At 41.4% G+C, this 17053-nt stretch overlaps 1 protein-coding gene across 1 annotated transcript; it reads left to right on the top strand.

Annotated features, from left to right (window-relative positions):
- The first annotated feature begins 1839 nt into the window (after nucleotides 1-1839).
- Nucleotides 1840-17025, top strand: gtpbp2b (GTP binding protein 2b). The gene is made up of 12 exons (XM_058382055.1): nucleotides 1840-2171; nucleotides 7472-7498; nucleotides 7604-7788; nucleotides 8600-8708; nucleotides 8877-9074; nucleotides 9328-9502; nucleotides 11268-11487; nucleotides 13110-13245; nucleotides 13414-13472; nucleotides 13801-13972; nucleotides 14128-14292; nucleotides 14436-17025. The coding sequence occupies exons 1-12, from the start codon at nucleotides 1995-1997 to the stop codon at nucleotides 14628-14630; spliced, it is 1818 nt and encodes a 605-aa protein (XP_058238038.1). The 5' UTR covers nucleotides 1840-1994; the 3' UTR covers nucleotides 14631-17025.
- The last annotated feature ends 28 nt before the right edge of the window (nucleotides 17026-17053 follow it).

Raw genomic sequence — 17053 nt, 5'->3', positions numbered from 1 at the left:
ATTTATCTCTAAAAGCCTGATGGTTGGATTTTTTACTCCTGGAACTCTGTCTCCCTCTGTAGGCTGTAGGGTTCAAGAATTCATTGTCAAATGCACAGAAACAAAATCCATACATTTTCTATACCCGCTTTATTCCTAATTAGGGTCACGGGGATTTGCTGGAGCCTATCCCAGCACACATTGGGCGAAAGGCAGGGGTACACCCTGGACAGGTCCATCACAGGGTCACACACACATATAGACAGACAACCACTCACACACTGTCACTCATTCCTGGGCAATTTGGAATTACCAATCAACCTAATGTACATGTTTTTGGACTGTGGGAGGAAATCTGAGTACCTGGAGTAAACCCACGCAGGGGAAAACATGCAAACTCCACACAGAAAGGCACCACTGCCTTTTTGAACCCGGGATTCAAACCCAGGACCACTGTGCTGCCCACAGAAACAAAATGTACAATGAAATTCTTCCTCTGCATTCCTTTCTATCGCCAGCAATACTACATGAGAAATGTAATAAATCGGTTATAAACGACACTGTAGGATGGCGTATGATAGATATACAGGGTATTACAAATATGATATGAGATATACAGTATACTTACATATGATAAAGTAATTAGGAAATTTTACACTTATAGGTAATATTAAGGGAAAAACATTACCATAACTTCAGCTCTGCAAGACCCCCCAAGACTTAAGATACAAGGCGGGGGACACCCTGGATGGGGTTCAAACCCACTGCAGGGCACAGTCACACCCAACCATCCATGCTCTACAGACAATTTAGAGAGACCAATGATGTCTTTGGGGAGGAAACTACAGTACCCTGAGGAAAGCCCTAAAGGACACGGGAGCTCTTACACTCCAACCCCTAATACACTGTGTCTCCCTTATTCTACTACATGAGTAATATAACAGAGTTAAATAAAACAAACTGACGAGGTTACTAACCTTGTGGTCTCTCCTGTTGGATGCACACAACTGCAGTTTGACAGCGAGAGCCGAGCCTCAGACATGGACCTAGAGCTCCCTAAAATAAGAGCTGAACTTATTCAGAGCTCTGGGTCCCTTCATCATCCTCTGGTCAGTGCACTCTAAAATCTAAAACCACTGTGATGAGAGTTGGTTAGTTAGCTTAATTACTTTTAAAGTGCATGAAAATACATTTATATAAATTCTTGTTTTCTTCACATTTAGTTGTCTACAAGACATAAATCTATATTTACATGACAGAATGCTAACTCGCTTTATCAGCTCATCATGTTTCTATACAAACTTACAAAATTCTCCAAATTAATTAAATTTATGTAAGTAAATGTAATGCCGGTGTGTGTCTGCTGTCCCTCGTGCTCCTCATCAAATCTCCATAATAAATAAAAATAAACATTACCCGATAAATAAATAAAAATAAAATAGAACAATACATAAACCAATAAATAAAAATAGAACAATAAATAAACCAATACATAAACTGATAAATAAATAAATAAATAAATAAAATGAAATTAAACACAGAGTTTACTCGGGTAGCTTGTGAGGAGGTTGACAAATTTGTGCAGCTGTATGACATCAGAATGTGAGGATGACGTCATAATCAGCCCTGGAACGAATTTTCATGCAATTTGTGTCTGTATTTGTCAAGTCACACATTTATCTACAGTTCATATACAGTTTATAGCAAATATATCCCTTTTCAAAGAAAAATAGAATTTCTGTTTACATGTTTTACATACACACTACACATAGACGTAAAATTAAAAAAAAAAACAAAAAAACGAAATTTGCGATTTTGACTGAAATGTGGACCAATCTGGCAACCCTGAGCGGCCACAGCGCGCGCCTGCGCTGCATAAACGCTGTGTGTGTGTGTCTCGGTCCTCTGTCCTAAAGCGTACAGCTCTTAGACCGGGAAAAAATAAAATAAATGTCATTTCCACGCGCTGTTCAGGAATAACAGAGCAGGAAATAACCGATTCCCGGTTTGTGGAAATGCAGGTCACTGAGCGCCGAGGTGACATGGATGCGAAAGCGCACGCGCCTGGGCCCGGATCCGTTACAGAAAACGGACATAAGCGCAAATCCCGCAACAGAAGAGGCAGGAGGAGGAGGGGTAAGAGACGGAGGGGCAAAAAAGCCAACGAGCCGCCGCCGTTTCTGCCCCCGGAGGTAATTTTACAGCAGTGGGCGTTTCCATGTTGACATAAAAAAGGCGACGATGCGCGTGAACACAAAAACGGCGCGTGAAGTGAACGTTGCTGAGGCTATTTCAGCTTAGCTATAGCTAATTAGGTGCTGTGAATAACCCCTGAAAGAACAGTGTATTATATTAATGATGTTTAATATTCCTTAAACAGATAAATACTCTTCAACTAGCCAGCTAGTGAATACTTATAAATCGGATAAATAAGTTAAGACTAAAACAACATAATATCTTTTTGTAGCTTTGTGTAGTTTAGGATATTCTAATTGATCGTTTTCAGAAGTATTCAATTTGAGATTGAATACTGAGAGATTTAGCCCTTCTGTGATTGGCCACCCAATTGCCCCAGCACTCCAGAACAATAACCCTTCACTGCAAACAGGAAGATGTTAAAAATATCCAAAAACATAATACTCTTACAGCGAAAGTCCAAAACGCTTCACAGCCAAATGTCCCCAGAACAAATACGTCTAAATACTTCCCCCACAGTCCAACTGCTGCTATACAGAAGTGTATATGTTTACAAGAACCCTCTTTGTTTACAGTTCTCCTATTTTGCACATTGCACTGTATTATACAGAATGTACACTGATCTGCATTGTATTTTGTCTATATTGTGTATTTTGTGTATCTGTACTGTAGCTCTGTGTGTTGTTTTGTAGCTCTGTGTGTTGTTTTGTAGCTCTGTGTGTTGTTTTGTAGCTCTGTGTTGTTTTGTAGCTCTGTGTTGTTTTGTAGCTCTGTGTGTTGTTTTGTAGCTCTGTGTGTTGTTTTGTAGCTCTGTGTGTTGTTTTGTAGCTCTGTGTGTTGTTTTGTAGCTCTGTGTTGTTTTGTAGCTCTGTGTGTTGTTTTGTAGCTCTGTGTGTTGTTTTGTAGCTCTGTATTGTTTTGTAGCTCTGTGTTGTTTTATAGCTCTGTGTGTTGTTTTGTAGCTCTGTGTTGTTTTGTAGCTCTGTGTGTTGTTTTGTAGCTCTGTGTTGTTTTGTAGCTCTGTGTGTTGTTTTGTAGCTCTGTGTTGTTTTGTAGCTCTGTGTTGTTTTGTAGCTCTGTGTTGTTTTGTAGCTCTGTGTGTTGTTTTGTAGCTCTGTGTGTTGTTTTATAGCTCTGTGTGTTGTTTTGTAGCTCTGTGTGTTGTTTTGTAGCTCTGTGTTGTTTTATAGCTCTGTGTGTTGTTTTGTAGCTCTGTGTTGTTTTGTAGCTCTGTATTGTTTTGTAGCTCTGTGTTGTTTTGTAGCTCTGTATTGTTTTATAGCTCTGTGTGTTGTTTTGTAGCTCTGTGTTGTTTTGTAGCTCTGTATTGTTTTATAGCTCTGTGTGTTGTTTTGTAGCTCTGTGTTGTTTTGTAGCTCTGTATTGTTTTGTAGCTCTGTGTGTAGTTTTGTAGCTCTGTGTTGTTTTGTAGCTCTGTGTTGTTTTGTAGCTCTGTGTGTTGTTTTGTAGCTCTGTGTTGTTTTGTAGCTCTGTGTTGTTTTGTAGCTCTGTGTTGTTTTGTAGCTCTGTGTGTTGTTTTGTAGCTCTGTGTTGTTTTGTAGCTCTGTGTGTTGTTTTGTAGCTCTGTGTGTTGTTTTGTAGCTCTGTGTTGTTTTGTAGCTCTGTGTTGTTTTGTAGCTCTGTGTTGTTTTGTAGCTCTGTTTTGTAGCTGTGTGTTGTTTTGTAGCTCTGTGTTGTTTTGTAGCTCTGTGTTGTTTTGTAGCTCTGTTTTGTAGCTCTGTGTGTTGTTTTGTAGCTCTGTGTGTTGTTTTGTAGCTCTGTGTTGTTTTGTAGCTCTGTGTGTTGTTTTGTAGCTCTGTGTGTTGTTTTGTAGCTCTGTGTTGTTTTGTAGCTCTGTGTGTTGTTTTGTAGCTCTGTGTGTTGTTTTGTAGCTCTGTGTTGTTTTGTAGCTCTGTGTGTTGTTTTGTAGCTCTGTGTGTTGTTTTGTAGCTCTGTGTTGTTTTGTAGCTCTGTGTGTTGTTTTGTAGCTCTGTGTGTTGTTTTGTAGCTCTGTGTGTTGTTTTGTAGCTCTGTGTTGTTTTGTAGCTCTGTGTTGTTTTGTAGCTCTGTGTGTTGTTTTGTAGCTCTGTGTTGTTTTGTAGCTCTGTGTGTTGTTTTGTAGCTCTGTGTGTTGTTTTGTAGCTCTGTGTTGTTTTGTAGCTCTGTATTGTTTTGTAGCTCTGTGTTGTTTTGTAGCTCTGTGTTGTTTTGTAGCTCTGTGTGTTGTTTTGTAGCTCTGTGTTGTTTTGTAGCTCTGTGTGTTGTTTTGTAGCTCTGTGTTGTTTTGTAGCTCTGTGTGTTGTTTTGTAGCTCTGTGTTGTTTTGTAGCTCTGTGTGTTGTTTTGTAGCTCTGTTTTGTTTTGTAGCTCTGTGTGTTGTTTTGTAGCTCTGTGTTGTTTTGTAGCTCTGTGTTGTTTTGTAGCTCTGTGTGTTGTTTTGTAGCTCTGTGTGTTGTTTTGTAGCTCTGTGTTGTTTTGTAGCTCTGTGTTGTTTTGTAGCTCTGTGTTGTTTTGTAGCTCTGTGTGTTGTTTTGTAGCTCTGTGTGTTGTTTTGTAGCTCTGTGTTGTTTTGTAGCTCTGTATTGTTTTGTAGCTCTGTGTGTTGTTTTGTAGCTCTGTGTTGTTTTGTAGCTCTGTGTATTGTTTTGTAGCTCTGTGTTGTTTTGTAGCTCTGTGTTGTTTTGTAGCTCTGTGTGTTGTTTTGTAGCTCTGTGTTGTTTTGTAGCTCTGTGTGTTGTTTTGTAGCTCTGTGTTGTTTTGTAGCTCTGTGTGTTGTTTTGTAGCTCTGTGTTGTTTTGTAGCTCTGTGTGTTGTTTTGTAGCTCTGTGTGTTGTTTTGTAGCTCTGTGTTGTTTTGTAGCTCTGTGTTGTTTTGTAGCTCTGTGTGTTGTTTTGTAGCTCTGTGTGTTGTTTTGTAGCTCTGTGTTGTTTTGTAGCTCTGTGTTGTTTTGTAGCTCTGTATTGTTTTGTAGCTCTGTGTGTTGTTTTGTAGCTCTGTGTTGTTTTGTAGCTCTGTGTATTGTTTTGTAGCTCTGTGTTGTTTTGTAGCTCTGTGTTGTTTTGTAGCTCTGTGTGTTGTTTTGTAGCTCTGTGTTGTTTTGTAGCTCTGTGTGTTGTTTTGTAGCTCTGTGTTGTTTTGTAGCTCTGTGTGTTGTTTTGTAGCTCTGTGTTGTTTTGTAGCTCTGTGTTGTTTTGTAGCTCTGTGTGTTGTTTTGTAGCTCTGTGTTGTATGTTGTTGTGTTGTTGTTTTGTAGCTCTGTGTTGTTGTGTTGTTGTTTTGTAGCTCTGTGTTGTTGTGTTGTTGTTTTGTAGCTCTGTGTTGTTGTGTTGTTGTGTTGTTGTTTTGTAGCTCTGTGTTGTTTTGTAGCTCTGTATTGTTTTGTAGCTCTGTGTGTTGTTTTGTAGCTCTGTGTTGTTTTGTAGCTCTGTGTGTTGTTTTGTAGCTCTGTGTGTTGTTTTGTAGCTCTGTGTTGTTTTGTAGCTCTGTGTTGTTTTGTAGCTCTGTGTGTTGTTTTGTAGCTCTGTGTTGTTTTGTAGCTCTGTGTTGTTTTGTAGCTCTGTGTGTTGTTTTGTAGCTCTGTGTGTAGTTTTGTAGCTCTGTGTATTGTTTTGTAGCTCTGTGTTGTTTTGTAGCTCTGTGTTGTTTTGTAGCTCTGTGTTGTTTTGTAGCTCTGTGGGTTGTTTTGTAGCTCTGTGTTGTTTTGTAGCTCTGTGTTTTTTTGTAGCTCTGTGTTGTTTTGTAGCTCTGTGTGTTGTTTTGTAGCTCTGTGTGTTGTTTTATAGCTCTGTATTGTTTTGTAGCTCTGTGTGTTGTTTTGTAGCTCTGTGTGTTGTTTTGTAGCTCTGTGTTGTTTTGTAGCTCTGTGTGTTGTTTTGTAGCTCTGTGTTGTTTTGTAGCTCTGTGTTGTTTTGTAGCTCTGTGTGTTGTTTTGTAGCTCTGTGTTGTTTTGTAGCTCTGTGTGTAGTTTTGTAGCTCTGTGTTGTTTTGTAGCTCTGTGTTGTTTTGTAGCTCTGTGTGTTGTTTTGTAGCTCTGTGTTGTTTTGTAGCTCTGTGTTGTTTTGTAGCTCTGTGTGTTGTTTTGTAGCTCTGTGTGTTGTTTTGTAGCTCTGTGTTGTTTTGTAGCTCTGTGTGTTGTTTTGTAGCTCTGTGTTGTTTTGTAGCTCTGTGTGTTGTTTTGTAGCTCTGTGTTGTTTTGTAGCTCTGTGTGTAGTTTTGTAGCTCTGTGTATTGTTTTGTAGCTCTGTGTTGTTTTGTAGCTCTGTGTTGTTTTGTAGCTCTGTGGGTTGTTTTGTAGCTCTGTGTTGTTTTGTAGCTCTGTGTTGTTTTGTAGCTCTGTGTTGTTTTGTAGCTCTGTGTTGTTTTGTAGCTCTGTGGGTTGTTTTGTAGCTCTGTGTTGTTTTGTAGCTCTGTGTTGTTTTGTAGCTCTGTGTTGTTTTGTAGCTCTGTGTTGTTTTGTAGCTCTGTGTTGTTTTGTAGCTCTGTGTGTTGTTTTGTAGCTCTGTGTTGTTTTGTAGCTCTGTGTGTAGTTTTGTAGCTCTGTGTTGTTTTGTAGCTCTGTGTTGTTTTGTAGCTCTGTGTGTTGTTTTGTAGCTCTGTGTTGTTTTGTAGCTCTGTGTTGTTTTGTAGCTCTGTGTGTTGTTTTGTAGCTCTGTGTGTTGTTTTGTAGCTCTGTGTTGTTTTGTAGCTCTGTGTGTTGTTTTGTAGCTCTGTGTTGTTTTGTAGCTCTGTGTGTTGTTTTGTAGCTCTGTGTTGTTTTGTAGCTCTGTGTGTAGTTTTGTAGCTCTGTGTATTGTTTTGTAGCTCTGTGTTGTTTTGTAGCTCTGTGTTGTTTTGTAGCTCTGTGTTGTTTTGTAGCTCTGTGTGTAGTTTTGTAGCTCTGTGTGTAGTTTTGTAGCTCTGTGGGTTGTTTTGTAGCTCTGTGTTTTTTTGTAGCTCTGTGTTGTTTTTTTTAGCTCAGTGCTATGTTGTTTTATGTAGCACCAGGGTCCTGGAGAAATGTTGCCTATTTCAGTGTGTACTGCGTCAGCTATATATTGTTGAAATGACAATAAAAGCTTCTTGACAAACTTCCAATCCAAATAATCCCATGACTAAATAACCAGTAGCCAAATGAAGCAAAACCAGCCCCCTCCCACACACAATCAAATTACACACATCTATATACCCCACAGCCATATTCCCTAAAACAACAAGTACACAATTGACCCATTAGAGCAAAACAACCATAACAGCTAACATTTCAATTCATCAAACTGGTGTGAATTATTCTGTAATAAATGCGATCTATTGTGTTTCAGGCCGAGGAGGGAAATATTGAGTACAAGGTACTGCATCTGCTACACAGTGTTGTGATTCATACACATTACAACTATTAACTTTAGCTTACAAACACACACACATGTTCTCAATGACAAGTGTCCTTTCCTCAGCTGAAGCTGGTAAACCCAACGCAGTACCGCTTTGAGCACTTGGCCACGCAGCTGAAATGGAGGCTGCAGGAGGGCCGAGGGGAGGCTGTCTACCAGATTGGTGTTGAGGACAACGGGCTGCTGGTGGGACTGACTGATAACGACATGAAGGCCTCCATTAACACCCTGCGCAGAATGGCTGAGAAGTATGAAAACTCACCTTATACCTGTACTCTAGTCCTGTGTCCTAATTCACCCTAACCTCACAAATTAAAAGAAGCACACTATATGAATCAGAATATAATGGCACATACACTGTATTGCCAAAGGTTTTGGGCCACTCTTAATGCTTCAGCATTCCAAGACATTTTGGACAATTTCATGCTTTGTGGGAACAGTTTGGGGATGACCCCTTCCTGTTCCAACATGACTGCACACCAGTGCACAAAGCAAGGTCCATAAAGACATGGATGAGCGAGTTTGGTGTGGAGGAACTTGACTGTGTGTTGTTTTGTAGCTGTGTTTTGTACTTCTTGTTGTGTGTTGTTGTGAGGAACTTGACTGGCCTGACCTCAACCCCATAGAACACCTTTGGAATGAAATAGAATGGAGACTGTGAACCAGACCTTCTCGTCCAACATCAGTGTCTGACCTCATAAATGCGCTTCTAGAGGAACTGTCAAAAATTCTCATAAACACACTCCTAAACCTTGTGGAAAGCCTTCCCAGAAAAGTTGAAGGTATTATAGCTGTAAAGGTCGGGACAACTCCATATTACATTCATGTGCATGTAAAGGCAGATGTCCCAAAACTTTTGTCAACATAGTGTAATATAAGCAATAATCAGCTTAACATAAGGCATGAGATCATCTTCAAATGGACAGACATGTTGTTTGCTCGTCACTACTGCACCATGTTCATAATATCTATGAGATAAGAAACATTTTGTTTCTGTCAGTTGGGTCATTATATGTGTTTGTGTTAGTATGTGTGTGTGTGTGTATGTGATTGCTTCAGGGTCGGTGCTGATATCACACTCTTGAGAGAGCGGGAAGTGGATTACGAGTTGGACAAACCCCGGAAAATTGCTGAGGTCCTTGTAAGGAAAGTTCCAGATAACCAGCAGGTCAGTGCTTGGATGTCCTGCAACTGTAGAAGGGTTTATGTGAACAATCATTGTGAATTTCGGAAAAGTCAACATGTGACATTCATGTATTTTGACTAATGGGATAAGGTTCTTGGTTGTTCCTGCTGTGCTTGTTATTGTAGTATCTTTCATTCTGTCCTGTACTAGTTTCTGGACCTGCGTGTAGCAGTGCTGGGGAACGTTGACTCGGGGAAGTCCACTCTCCTGGGCGTCCTGACGCAGGGTGAACTTGATAACGGACGAGGCCGAGCTCGTCTCAACCTGTTCCGGCACCTGCACGAAATCCAGACAGGCCGCACCTCCAGCATCAGCTTCGAGATCCTCGGTTTTAACAGCAAAGGGGAGGTGAGACAGATGTGGGAATTTGCTTTGAATTTGATTGGTCAGTAGATCAGCTGCAAATTGCAGGTTTATATTAACAAGCTTGTTCTAATTATTGTTTCTATAGTAACAGCTCATTCACAGGGACTTGTACAGCAGATATTCCCATAAACAGATTGCATACAATCATTGATACGGTGAAGAAGGAATTTGTTTAAGATTTAGGGAAGGAGTCTCCAGTGTCAGTGCTTTGTAACAGTCAGAGGTTGATTGGCAGGTGGTGAATTACAGCGAGTCACGCACAGCAGAGGAAATCTGCGAGAGCTCGTCGAAGATGATCACCTTCATCGATCTGGCCGGCCACCACAAGTACCTGAAGACCACCATCTTTGGCCTGACCAGCTACTGCCCCGATTTCGCCATGCTGGTGGTGGGTGCAAACACGGGCATTGGTGAGTGCAGGCTTCAGGAGACTGTCAGAAGAAATAATTTCTTCTCTAATATGCGAATGTAAAAACCTGAACCTTCTTCGGGGTGAAGTTTGATGCTTTCAGGAAGGGGTTCTTGAGCATTTCCATCAATTTATGAATTAAATCTTGAAATTCATTTATTCATTCCATTAGAACTTTTACCACCAGGTTAAACAGGACAATATTAACATATATGTTAATATATGTTAATATATATATATATATTTAACGCAAATAACGCAAACAAGTTAAAGAACCAGACAAAGGTGGGTCACTAACGTAATTTGCATCACGCAGATGATATTGAGGGTCGGGAGTTTATCATCGCCGAGTTCACACAGCATGACTTTTCACACCAAAAACTCGATCTGACCAAATCACCGATAAGTCGCTGACTCCCATGAAATATTTGGCACGCTTAATATTTGGACTTGTCGGCGACTCCAAGTCATGCAGTGTGAAAGGAGCTCTGACTGAAACATACCTCAGCGATGACCTACAGCCAATGAGAGAGTGAGATACAGGGCAGCGGTAATTTCGGGGAGGAGTTATAGACCACAATATCAGCAAGCATGGCTTTGGTTGGAGCATAATATATTTTAATGGAGTTTATAGGTTTTTATCAGAAAAAATGTCAAATATAGTTATAGAACTAGAATAGATAAGCTATACAATAGCATCAAACAGAAATAAAGCAGAAATATTTGCTTGACCAGCCGCATCAGCAGCAGCACAAGGCAAAATTATTCATTTGTTCAATTCTGCAGAACACTCAATCCTTGTTTCCCGCACAGACCATTTGGCTCGTGAACTTTTTGTGGGGTTCCATTTCCAGTCTTGCGTGAGAACTCTGATCTTGCGTTATTTCCTTATTATTTCGGTTGTGAAATGCAGTTTACGTAGCAGACAGAGTTGTTGGCGATTCTTTCAGTTGTGAAGTCATGCAGTGTGAAAGCTCCTGTCGCCGATCCATCGTGCAGTGTGAACACAGCAGTGACTGAATGCTACCACAGATAGTATGCCTCTGTGTGCATACACTGTAATGAGGATCATTTAAAAGCAAAGCACATCACAGGTTTTACTATCAAACCGTCGAGTAGCAAACCGAACTGACATGTTAAACCAAATAAAAAGTGTATGTTTAATTTCATTATAAGTGTGCGATTAATTGCAGTTCATCGCACAAAAAGGGTGCGATTAATCGTGATTAAAAAATTTAATCTATTGACAGCCCTTATACATATTTATTTTCTACATTCTAGAACAATACTGGAGATTTCAAAACTATGAAATAACAGTTCTTGCAAGAACAGTATTGTCAAGTGCATTTGCAAAACCCATCAAGCCCCATGATGAAACTGGCTCACATGAAGACTATCCCAGTAAAGCAAGACCAAAATTTACCTCTGCTGCAGAGGAGAAGTTCATTTAGAGTTACCAGCCTCAGAAATCACCAATTAACATCACCTCAGATTAGAGCCGTTATGAAGGCTTTACAGAGCATCAGTAGCAGACATATCTCAATATCAACTGTTCAAAGGACATTATTGTGGATTTCGGCCGCCTTCAGCATTGTTTTACAATGTAGAAAGAAATAAACATCAGGAAAGACCATGGAATTAGAAGGTGTGTCCAGACTCTAAACTGGTAGCGTGTATATATATATATATATATATATTTATAATCCCCCTCACCTGCTAGAAGGCTAAACCTGTTGCTCCTCCCCTTCCTATCGCCTATCGGTCAGCGGGCACCACACGGGAGCACCTGGGTCTGGCTCTGGCTCTCAAGGTGCCCGTGTTTGTGGTGGTCAGTAAGGTGGACGTGTGTGTGGGCGGCGCTGTACAGAAGACCGTGCGGCAGTTAGAGAGGCTGCTCAAGCTGCCCGGTTGCAACAAGGTTCCCATGCTGATTTCCAACCGTGACGACGCCGTCACTGCTGCCCAGCGCTTCACCCAATCCTCCAGGTACACTCCCTGAGTGTGTGTACAGTATCTCACAAAAGTGAGTAAATATTTCATTATACCTTTTCATGTTACAACACTGAAGAAATGCCACTCTGCTACAATGTACAGTAGTTAGTGTACAGCCTGTATAACAGTGTAAATTTGCTGTCCCCTCAAAATAACTCAACACACAGCCATTAATGTCTAAACCGTTGGCAACAAAAGTGACTACACCCCTAAGTGGAAATGTCCAAATTGGGCCCAAAGTGTCAATATTTTGTGTGACCACTATTATTTTCCAGCACTGCCTTTACCCTCTTGGGCATGGAGTTCACCAGAGCTTCAGAGGTTGCCACTGGAGTCCTCTTCCACTCCTCCATGATGACATCACAGAGCTGGTGGATGTTAGAGACCTTGCGCTCCCCCACCTTCCATTTGAAGATGCCCCACAGATGTTCAATAGGGTTCAGGTCTGGAGACATGCTTGGTCAGTCCATCACCTTTACCCTCAGCTTCTTTAGCAAGGCAGTGGTTTTCTTGGAGGTGTGTTTGGGGTCGTTATCATGTTGGAATACTGCCCTGCGGCCCAGTCTCTGAAGGGAGGGGATCGTGCTCTGCTTCAGTATGTCACAGTACATGTTGGCATTCATGGTTCCCTCAATGAACTGTAGCTACCCAGTGCTGGCAGCACTCATGCAGGCCCAGACCATGACACTCCCACCACCATGCTTGACTGTAGGCAAGGCACACTTGTCTTTGTACTCCTCACCTGGTTGCCGCCACACACGCTTGACACCATCTGAACCAAATAAGTTTATCTTGGTCTCATCGGACCACAGGACATGGTTCCAGTAATCCATGTCCTTAGTCTGCTTGTCTTCTGCAGTGTGCAGCGTATGGTCTGAGCACTGACCGGCTGACCCCCCACCCCTTCAACCTCTGCAGCAATGCTGGCAGCACTCATACGTCTATTTCCCAAAGACAACCTCCGGATATGACGTTGAGCACGTGCACTCAACTTCTTTGGTGGACCATGGAGAGGCCTGTTCTGAGTGGAACCTGTCCTGTAAAACCGCTGTATGGTCTTGCCCACCGTGCTGCAGCTCAGTTTCAGGGTCTTGGCAATCTTCTTATAGCCTAGGCCATCTTTATGTAGAGCAACAATTCTTTTTTTCAGATCCTCAGAGAGTTCTTCGCCATGAGGTGCCATGTTGAACTTCCAGTGACCAGTATGAGAGAGTGTGAGAGCGATAACACCAAATTTAACACACCTGCTCCTCATTCACACCTGAGACCTTGTAACACTAAGTCACATGACACCAGGGAGGGTAAATGGCTAATTGGGCCCAATTTGGACATTTCCACTTAGGGGTGTAGTCACTTTCGTTGCCAATGGTTTAGACATTAATGGCTGTGTGTTGAGTTATTTTGAGGGGACAGCAAATTTACACTGTTATACAGGCTGGACACTCACTACTGTACATTGTAGCAGAGGGTCATTTCTTCAGTGTGTCACATGAAAAGATATAAAATATTTACAAAAATGTGAGGGGTGTACTCACTTTTGTAAGATCCTGTATATACGTGTGTGAATGATACAGTGCTAAGAGACTCATCTGGTGCTTTGCTACTTCTATTTGCAGTATAACCCCAATCTTCACACTGTCGAGCGTTTCTGGGGAGAACCTGGACCTGCTGAAGGTTTTCTTCAACATCCTGCCCCCTCTCAGCAACAGCAAAGAGCAGGAGGAGCTCATGCAGCAGCTCACCGAGTTCCAGGCACACACACCTCACAACACCACACAAGGACATGAGGACACCACATGCTACTTTTAAAACAATATGAGAAACAGGATTCATTAAACAAATACTAAAGCTAGAAGCTAGTTTGGCTCTGATCCTTTTTTTCTGCTATTTTTTTAATGTAAGCCCATGACTGTGTTCCAGGTTGATGAGATCTACAGTGTGCCTGATGTAGGAACTGTTGTTGGAGGAACTCTCTACAGGCAAGAGATTTTCATCATAGCTTTATTTGTCTTTATTTTGGCCCACATACCCACTAGAGGTCTCCAGATCTATAGATATTTGCTACCTAGCTATAAATTCGCCTGTAGATGCTAAAAGAAAAAAAAACTTTATTGTACCCCTGCTATGTTTGAATGTGTAGATTACATTAGCAAGCTTATTAGACCTCACAGTATCTTCATAGTGCCATTTTAATATTCTACAAGTCCTACCATGTGGAAAATGTAGCTAGCTGTATGCTGCACTAACCAACTTCCCCAAAAGAAGATAAGTATTGATACTACAGTGTGTATGTGTGTGTGTGTGTAGTGGTGTGTGTCGTGAGGGAGACCGCTTGGTAGTGGGGCCTACAGACGATGGGAAGTTTTTGCGGCTGAAAGTATGCAGCATGCAGAGGAACCGCTCGGCCTGCAGGGTTCTCCGAGCCGGACAGGCGGCTACACTGGCACTCGGCAACTTTGACCGCTCGCTGCTTCGCAAGGTAAAGTTCTGACATTCACGTTAACAAAGCAACAGTTTTATGCAAAAGTCTGGGCACCCCTGGCCATACATATCAATAATACTGAGTAGATTTTTGAAGTGAAAAGAATAAAAACATGATCTAACTCTCTTGTTACTTGTGTGTGTGTGTGTTAGGGCATGGTGATGGTCAGTCCTAAGATGAACCCCACCATCTGCTGGCAGTTTGAGGCGGCCATTGTGCTACTGTTCCACGCCAAGACGTTCCGCAGTGGCTTCCAGGTCACGGTCCACGTCGGGAACATTCGGCAGACGGCCACAGTAGAGTGTTTACTCGGCAAGGTGGGCGTGGCTGTTTTGTCCTTTTCTCATTACTAGCTCATTGACAAACTGATTGGTGTGTTAGGGCAGTACGTCTGAATAGTGGACCAGCATGACGGTGAAAACTATAGCCTATTTGTATTTGTGTGTGTGTGTGTGTGCAGGAGGAGCTGCGCACCGGTGAGAGGGCTGTAGTGTGCTTCCGCTTCCTGAAGCACCCTGAGTATCTACGTATCGGAGCAAAGCTGCTGTTCAGAGAGGGCGTGACCAAGGGCATTGGTCATGTGACCCACCTGGTGCCGTCTGGTCAGAACAGTGCACATGACCAGAACCACAAACCACACCAGAACCACAATTAGAGAGAGAGAGAGAGAGAGAGAGAGAGAGATAGAGGTGTGTCAATATATAAAACCTATTTAAACAGCATCCACTCTGATGTCAGCCAGTAGGATACAGTCAGTGTGGGGTTTCCTGTCTTTAGCTACAAACCCACTTATAACAAACCAAACTCCTGATTGGCTGACAGATGCATGTGATATATATATATTTTTTAATATCGACACGCCTCTAACACAGATGTGGTGAAATCTTCGAATCTAACTATATGCCCTATATACTATACAATAAGGTTGTAATGTAACCATGACGACGAGCTTACGATGCAGTTTTAGGCTGTAGGTGTGTATTTACTCTTCGAACCTGCCTTTGCTGTTGCGCAGCTAAACAAAAATACACAACGACATCGGTTTACAAAGTGAGGATTTATTTCTAGAGATAATAACCGCTGAGACGTAACCATATTTTTTTTGGCCATGGACTAGAAAGATAGCTCAGTAAATTTAAGTTATTTTCATTATTTCTTTATTGATAAGGAGGCAAATCGAAGGGTAAAGTGTGCGGTTTGGGACACGTCAGTTAGATCTTCCTGACAGCAGTTATCTGGCCTGTAGAGTGAAGTAGGGTGTATGATTTTGGGACAAATCCACATTGGCCTAATTCTCCAATATGGTGTTTATGGCATTGACATGCCCTAAATAGTGAATAGAGCGGGACACGTCCACTATGGCCTAATTATGGTGTGCAGGTTAGGACATGCCCACAGTGGCCTAATTCTCCACTATGGTGCATTTTTGCCCTATATAGTGAATCAGGCCACATAGATTGGGGCCACAGTAGTAGAATGTTGATGATGATGATGATGATGATGATGATGATATCTTCATAACAGTATTTATATACTGCGGTTTGGAACAGGACCACAGAGGGATGATGGTCAGGTGTTTGAGACAGTATCTATCTGACTTACAGCGTGTGTGGTTTGGGACACCAGTGTGGCCTGATTCTCTGTTTATTTGCCTTATGTAGTGTGGTTTGGGACATGACCACAGTAGACTGATGATACTGATCAGACACTGGACTGTCATAATGAGAATGATGTTATTTCATTCCACTGGACAGTAATGGTGTCTAAACAGGGACGTGGTGTATGAAGCGTCCACCTTGGAATGATGAGAAGACCTTTCTGCCTGTATTATCTGACCTACAGTATATAGTGAAATACAACGTGTGGTTTGGGACACGACCGCTGTGGACTGCTACAGCTCAGACCCTGGAATGTAACGGTGTTTATATGGACTATACAATGGCCTGAATGTGATTTAGGACATGTCCGTTGTGGACTGGTTAATAAGGAAACACACAGCGCAAGTTCTCTAGCGCTGTAGAGTCTTTTTTTTATTATTATTTATTTATTTTTTTTAGATCCGAGCCGAGAGTCCCGACCCTGATGAGTAAAGAAGAGCAGGATGTGAGAGATAAACACAACCTTGTATACTCACCATGTAAGTAGAGTGATCATAGTCGCCCATCAGAGAGATTTCCTAGTGGTCAGATTCAATAGACACACATTAGATATGGATATTTATCATCTTCTAATTATTCTTTCTTCACACAGCAGTGAGTGATTAGCGGGTCTAATAAAGCTGGCTGATGGAGTTACACTAGATTTCAATATCAACAAAACGAGGGAGGAAGGTAAATCGGGCCAAAAATTAAAAAAAAAAAAAATTAAAGAATAGAATTAAAAATAATGTAAAACACTCCATTCCACTTCCTGTGTCACTGCATATAAAATTCAATTTCAAATGTTTTTTTTATTTTTATTTCTTTTCATTACCTCAGTATTTCATGCTCATAACTAAGAAATGCTAAGAAAAACATTTTTGGCACTTAATCCCCTTTTTTTTTTAAGGATTTTTCTTTAATTTTTTGGATGCATTTTCCTTCCGTTTATGGAATGAATAATTTTTCTATCACATCTGGAATAAGAAGTTTTGTCTGTGGGTTTAAATGCATTTCCGGCTTTTCCGAGGACAGCTTTCACATTTTCCTGTCTGATGTTAGAGACGTGCATGTCGTGTGCTCATGCTGTGCTAATTCCTGAATTCCTGACATTCCGTGCAGTTAATAATAATAATAATAATAATAATAACACGTGTTGTACTTTCGTGGCCCACAGCTACTCATTTTGCACTGGATATTTTCGACGCTTATTATTGTGCAGTGTGTAAAAAATTTTCTAACATTTAGTCTTTTGCCCCATGGCACAGCGTTTGGCTGATACCCTGCATGCTGTGCGGAATTCTAGGATGCGCTCACGAGATTCCGGAGTTACATGAAATCGGCGTCTGTGAACTGCACTGTACTTAAACAACGCAACTAGTTTGTAAGTAATAAAGAGGTGTTTTATTGTGATCTTTGCTTCCTGAGTCAATCAATGGGG

The sequence above is a fragment of the Hemibagrus wyckioides genome, linkage group LG27, assembly GCF_019097595.1.
Source record: "Hemibagrus wyckioides isolate EC202008001 linkage group LG27, SWU_Hwy_1.0, whole genome shotgun sequence".
NCBI classification, from domain to species: domain Eukaryota; kingdom Metazoa; phylum Chordata; class Actinopteri; order Siluriformes; family Bagridae; genus Hemibagrus; species Hemibagrus wyckioides.
The sequence above is the reverse complement of the archived record's forward strand: the minus strand, read 5'-3'. Positions and strand labels throughout refer to the sequence as shown.

Excerpts from the sequence above, each read along its gene's own strand:
- gtpbp2b (XM_058382055.1), top strand. The coding sequence starts at position 1,995 with ATGCAGGTCACTGAGCGCCGAGGTGACATGGATGCGAAAGCGCACGCG. Across the intron at positions 7,499-7,603 it reads AGGGAAATATTGAGTACAAG|CTGAAGCTGGTAAACCCAAC; the intron begins GTACTGCATCTG and ends TCCTTTCCTCAG. Across the intron at positions 8,709-8,876 it reads AAGTTCCAGATAACCAGCAG|TTTCTGGACCTGCGTGTAGC; the intron begins GTCAGTGCTTGG and ends GTCCTGTACTAG.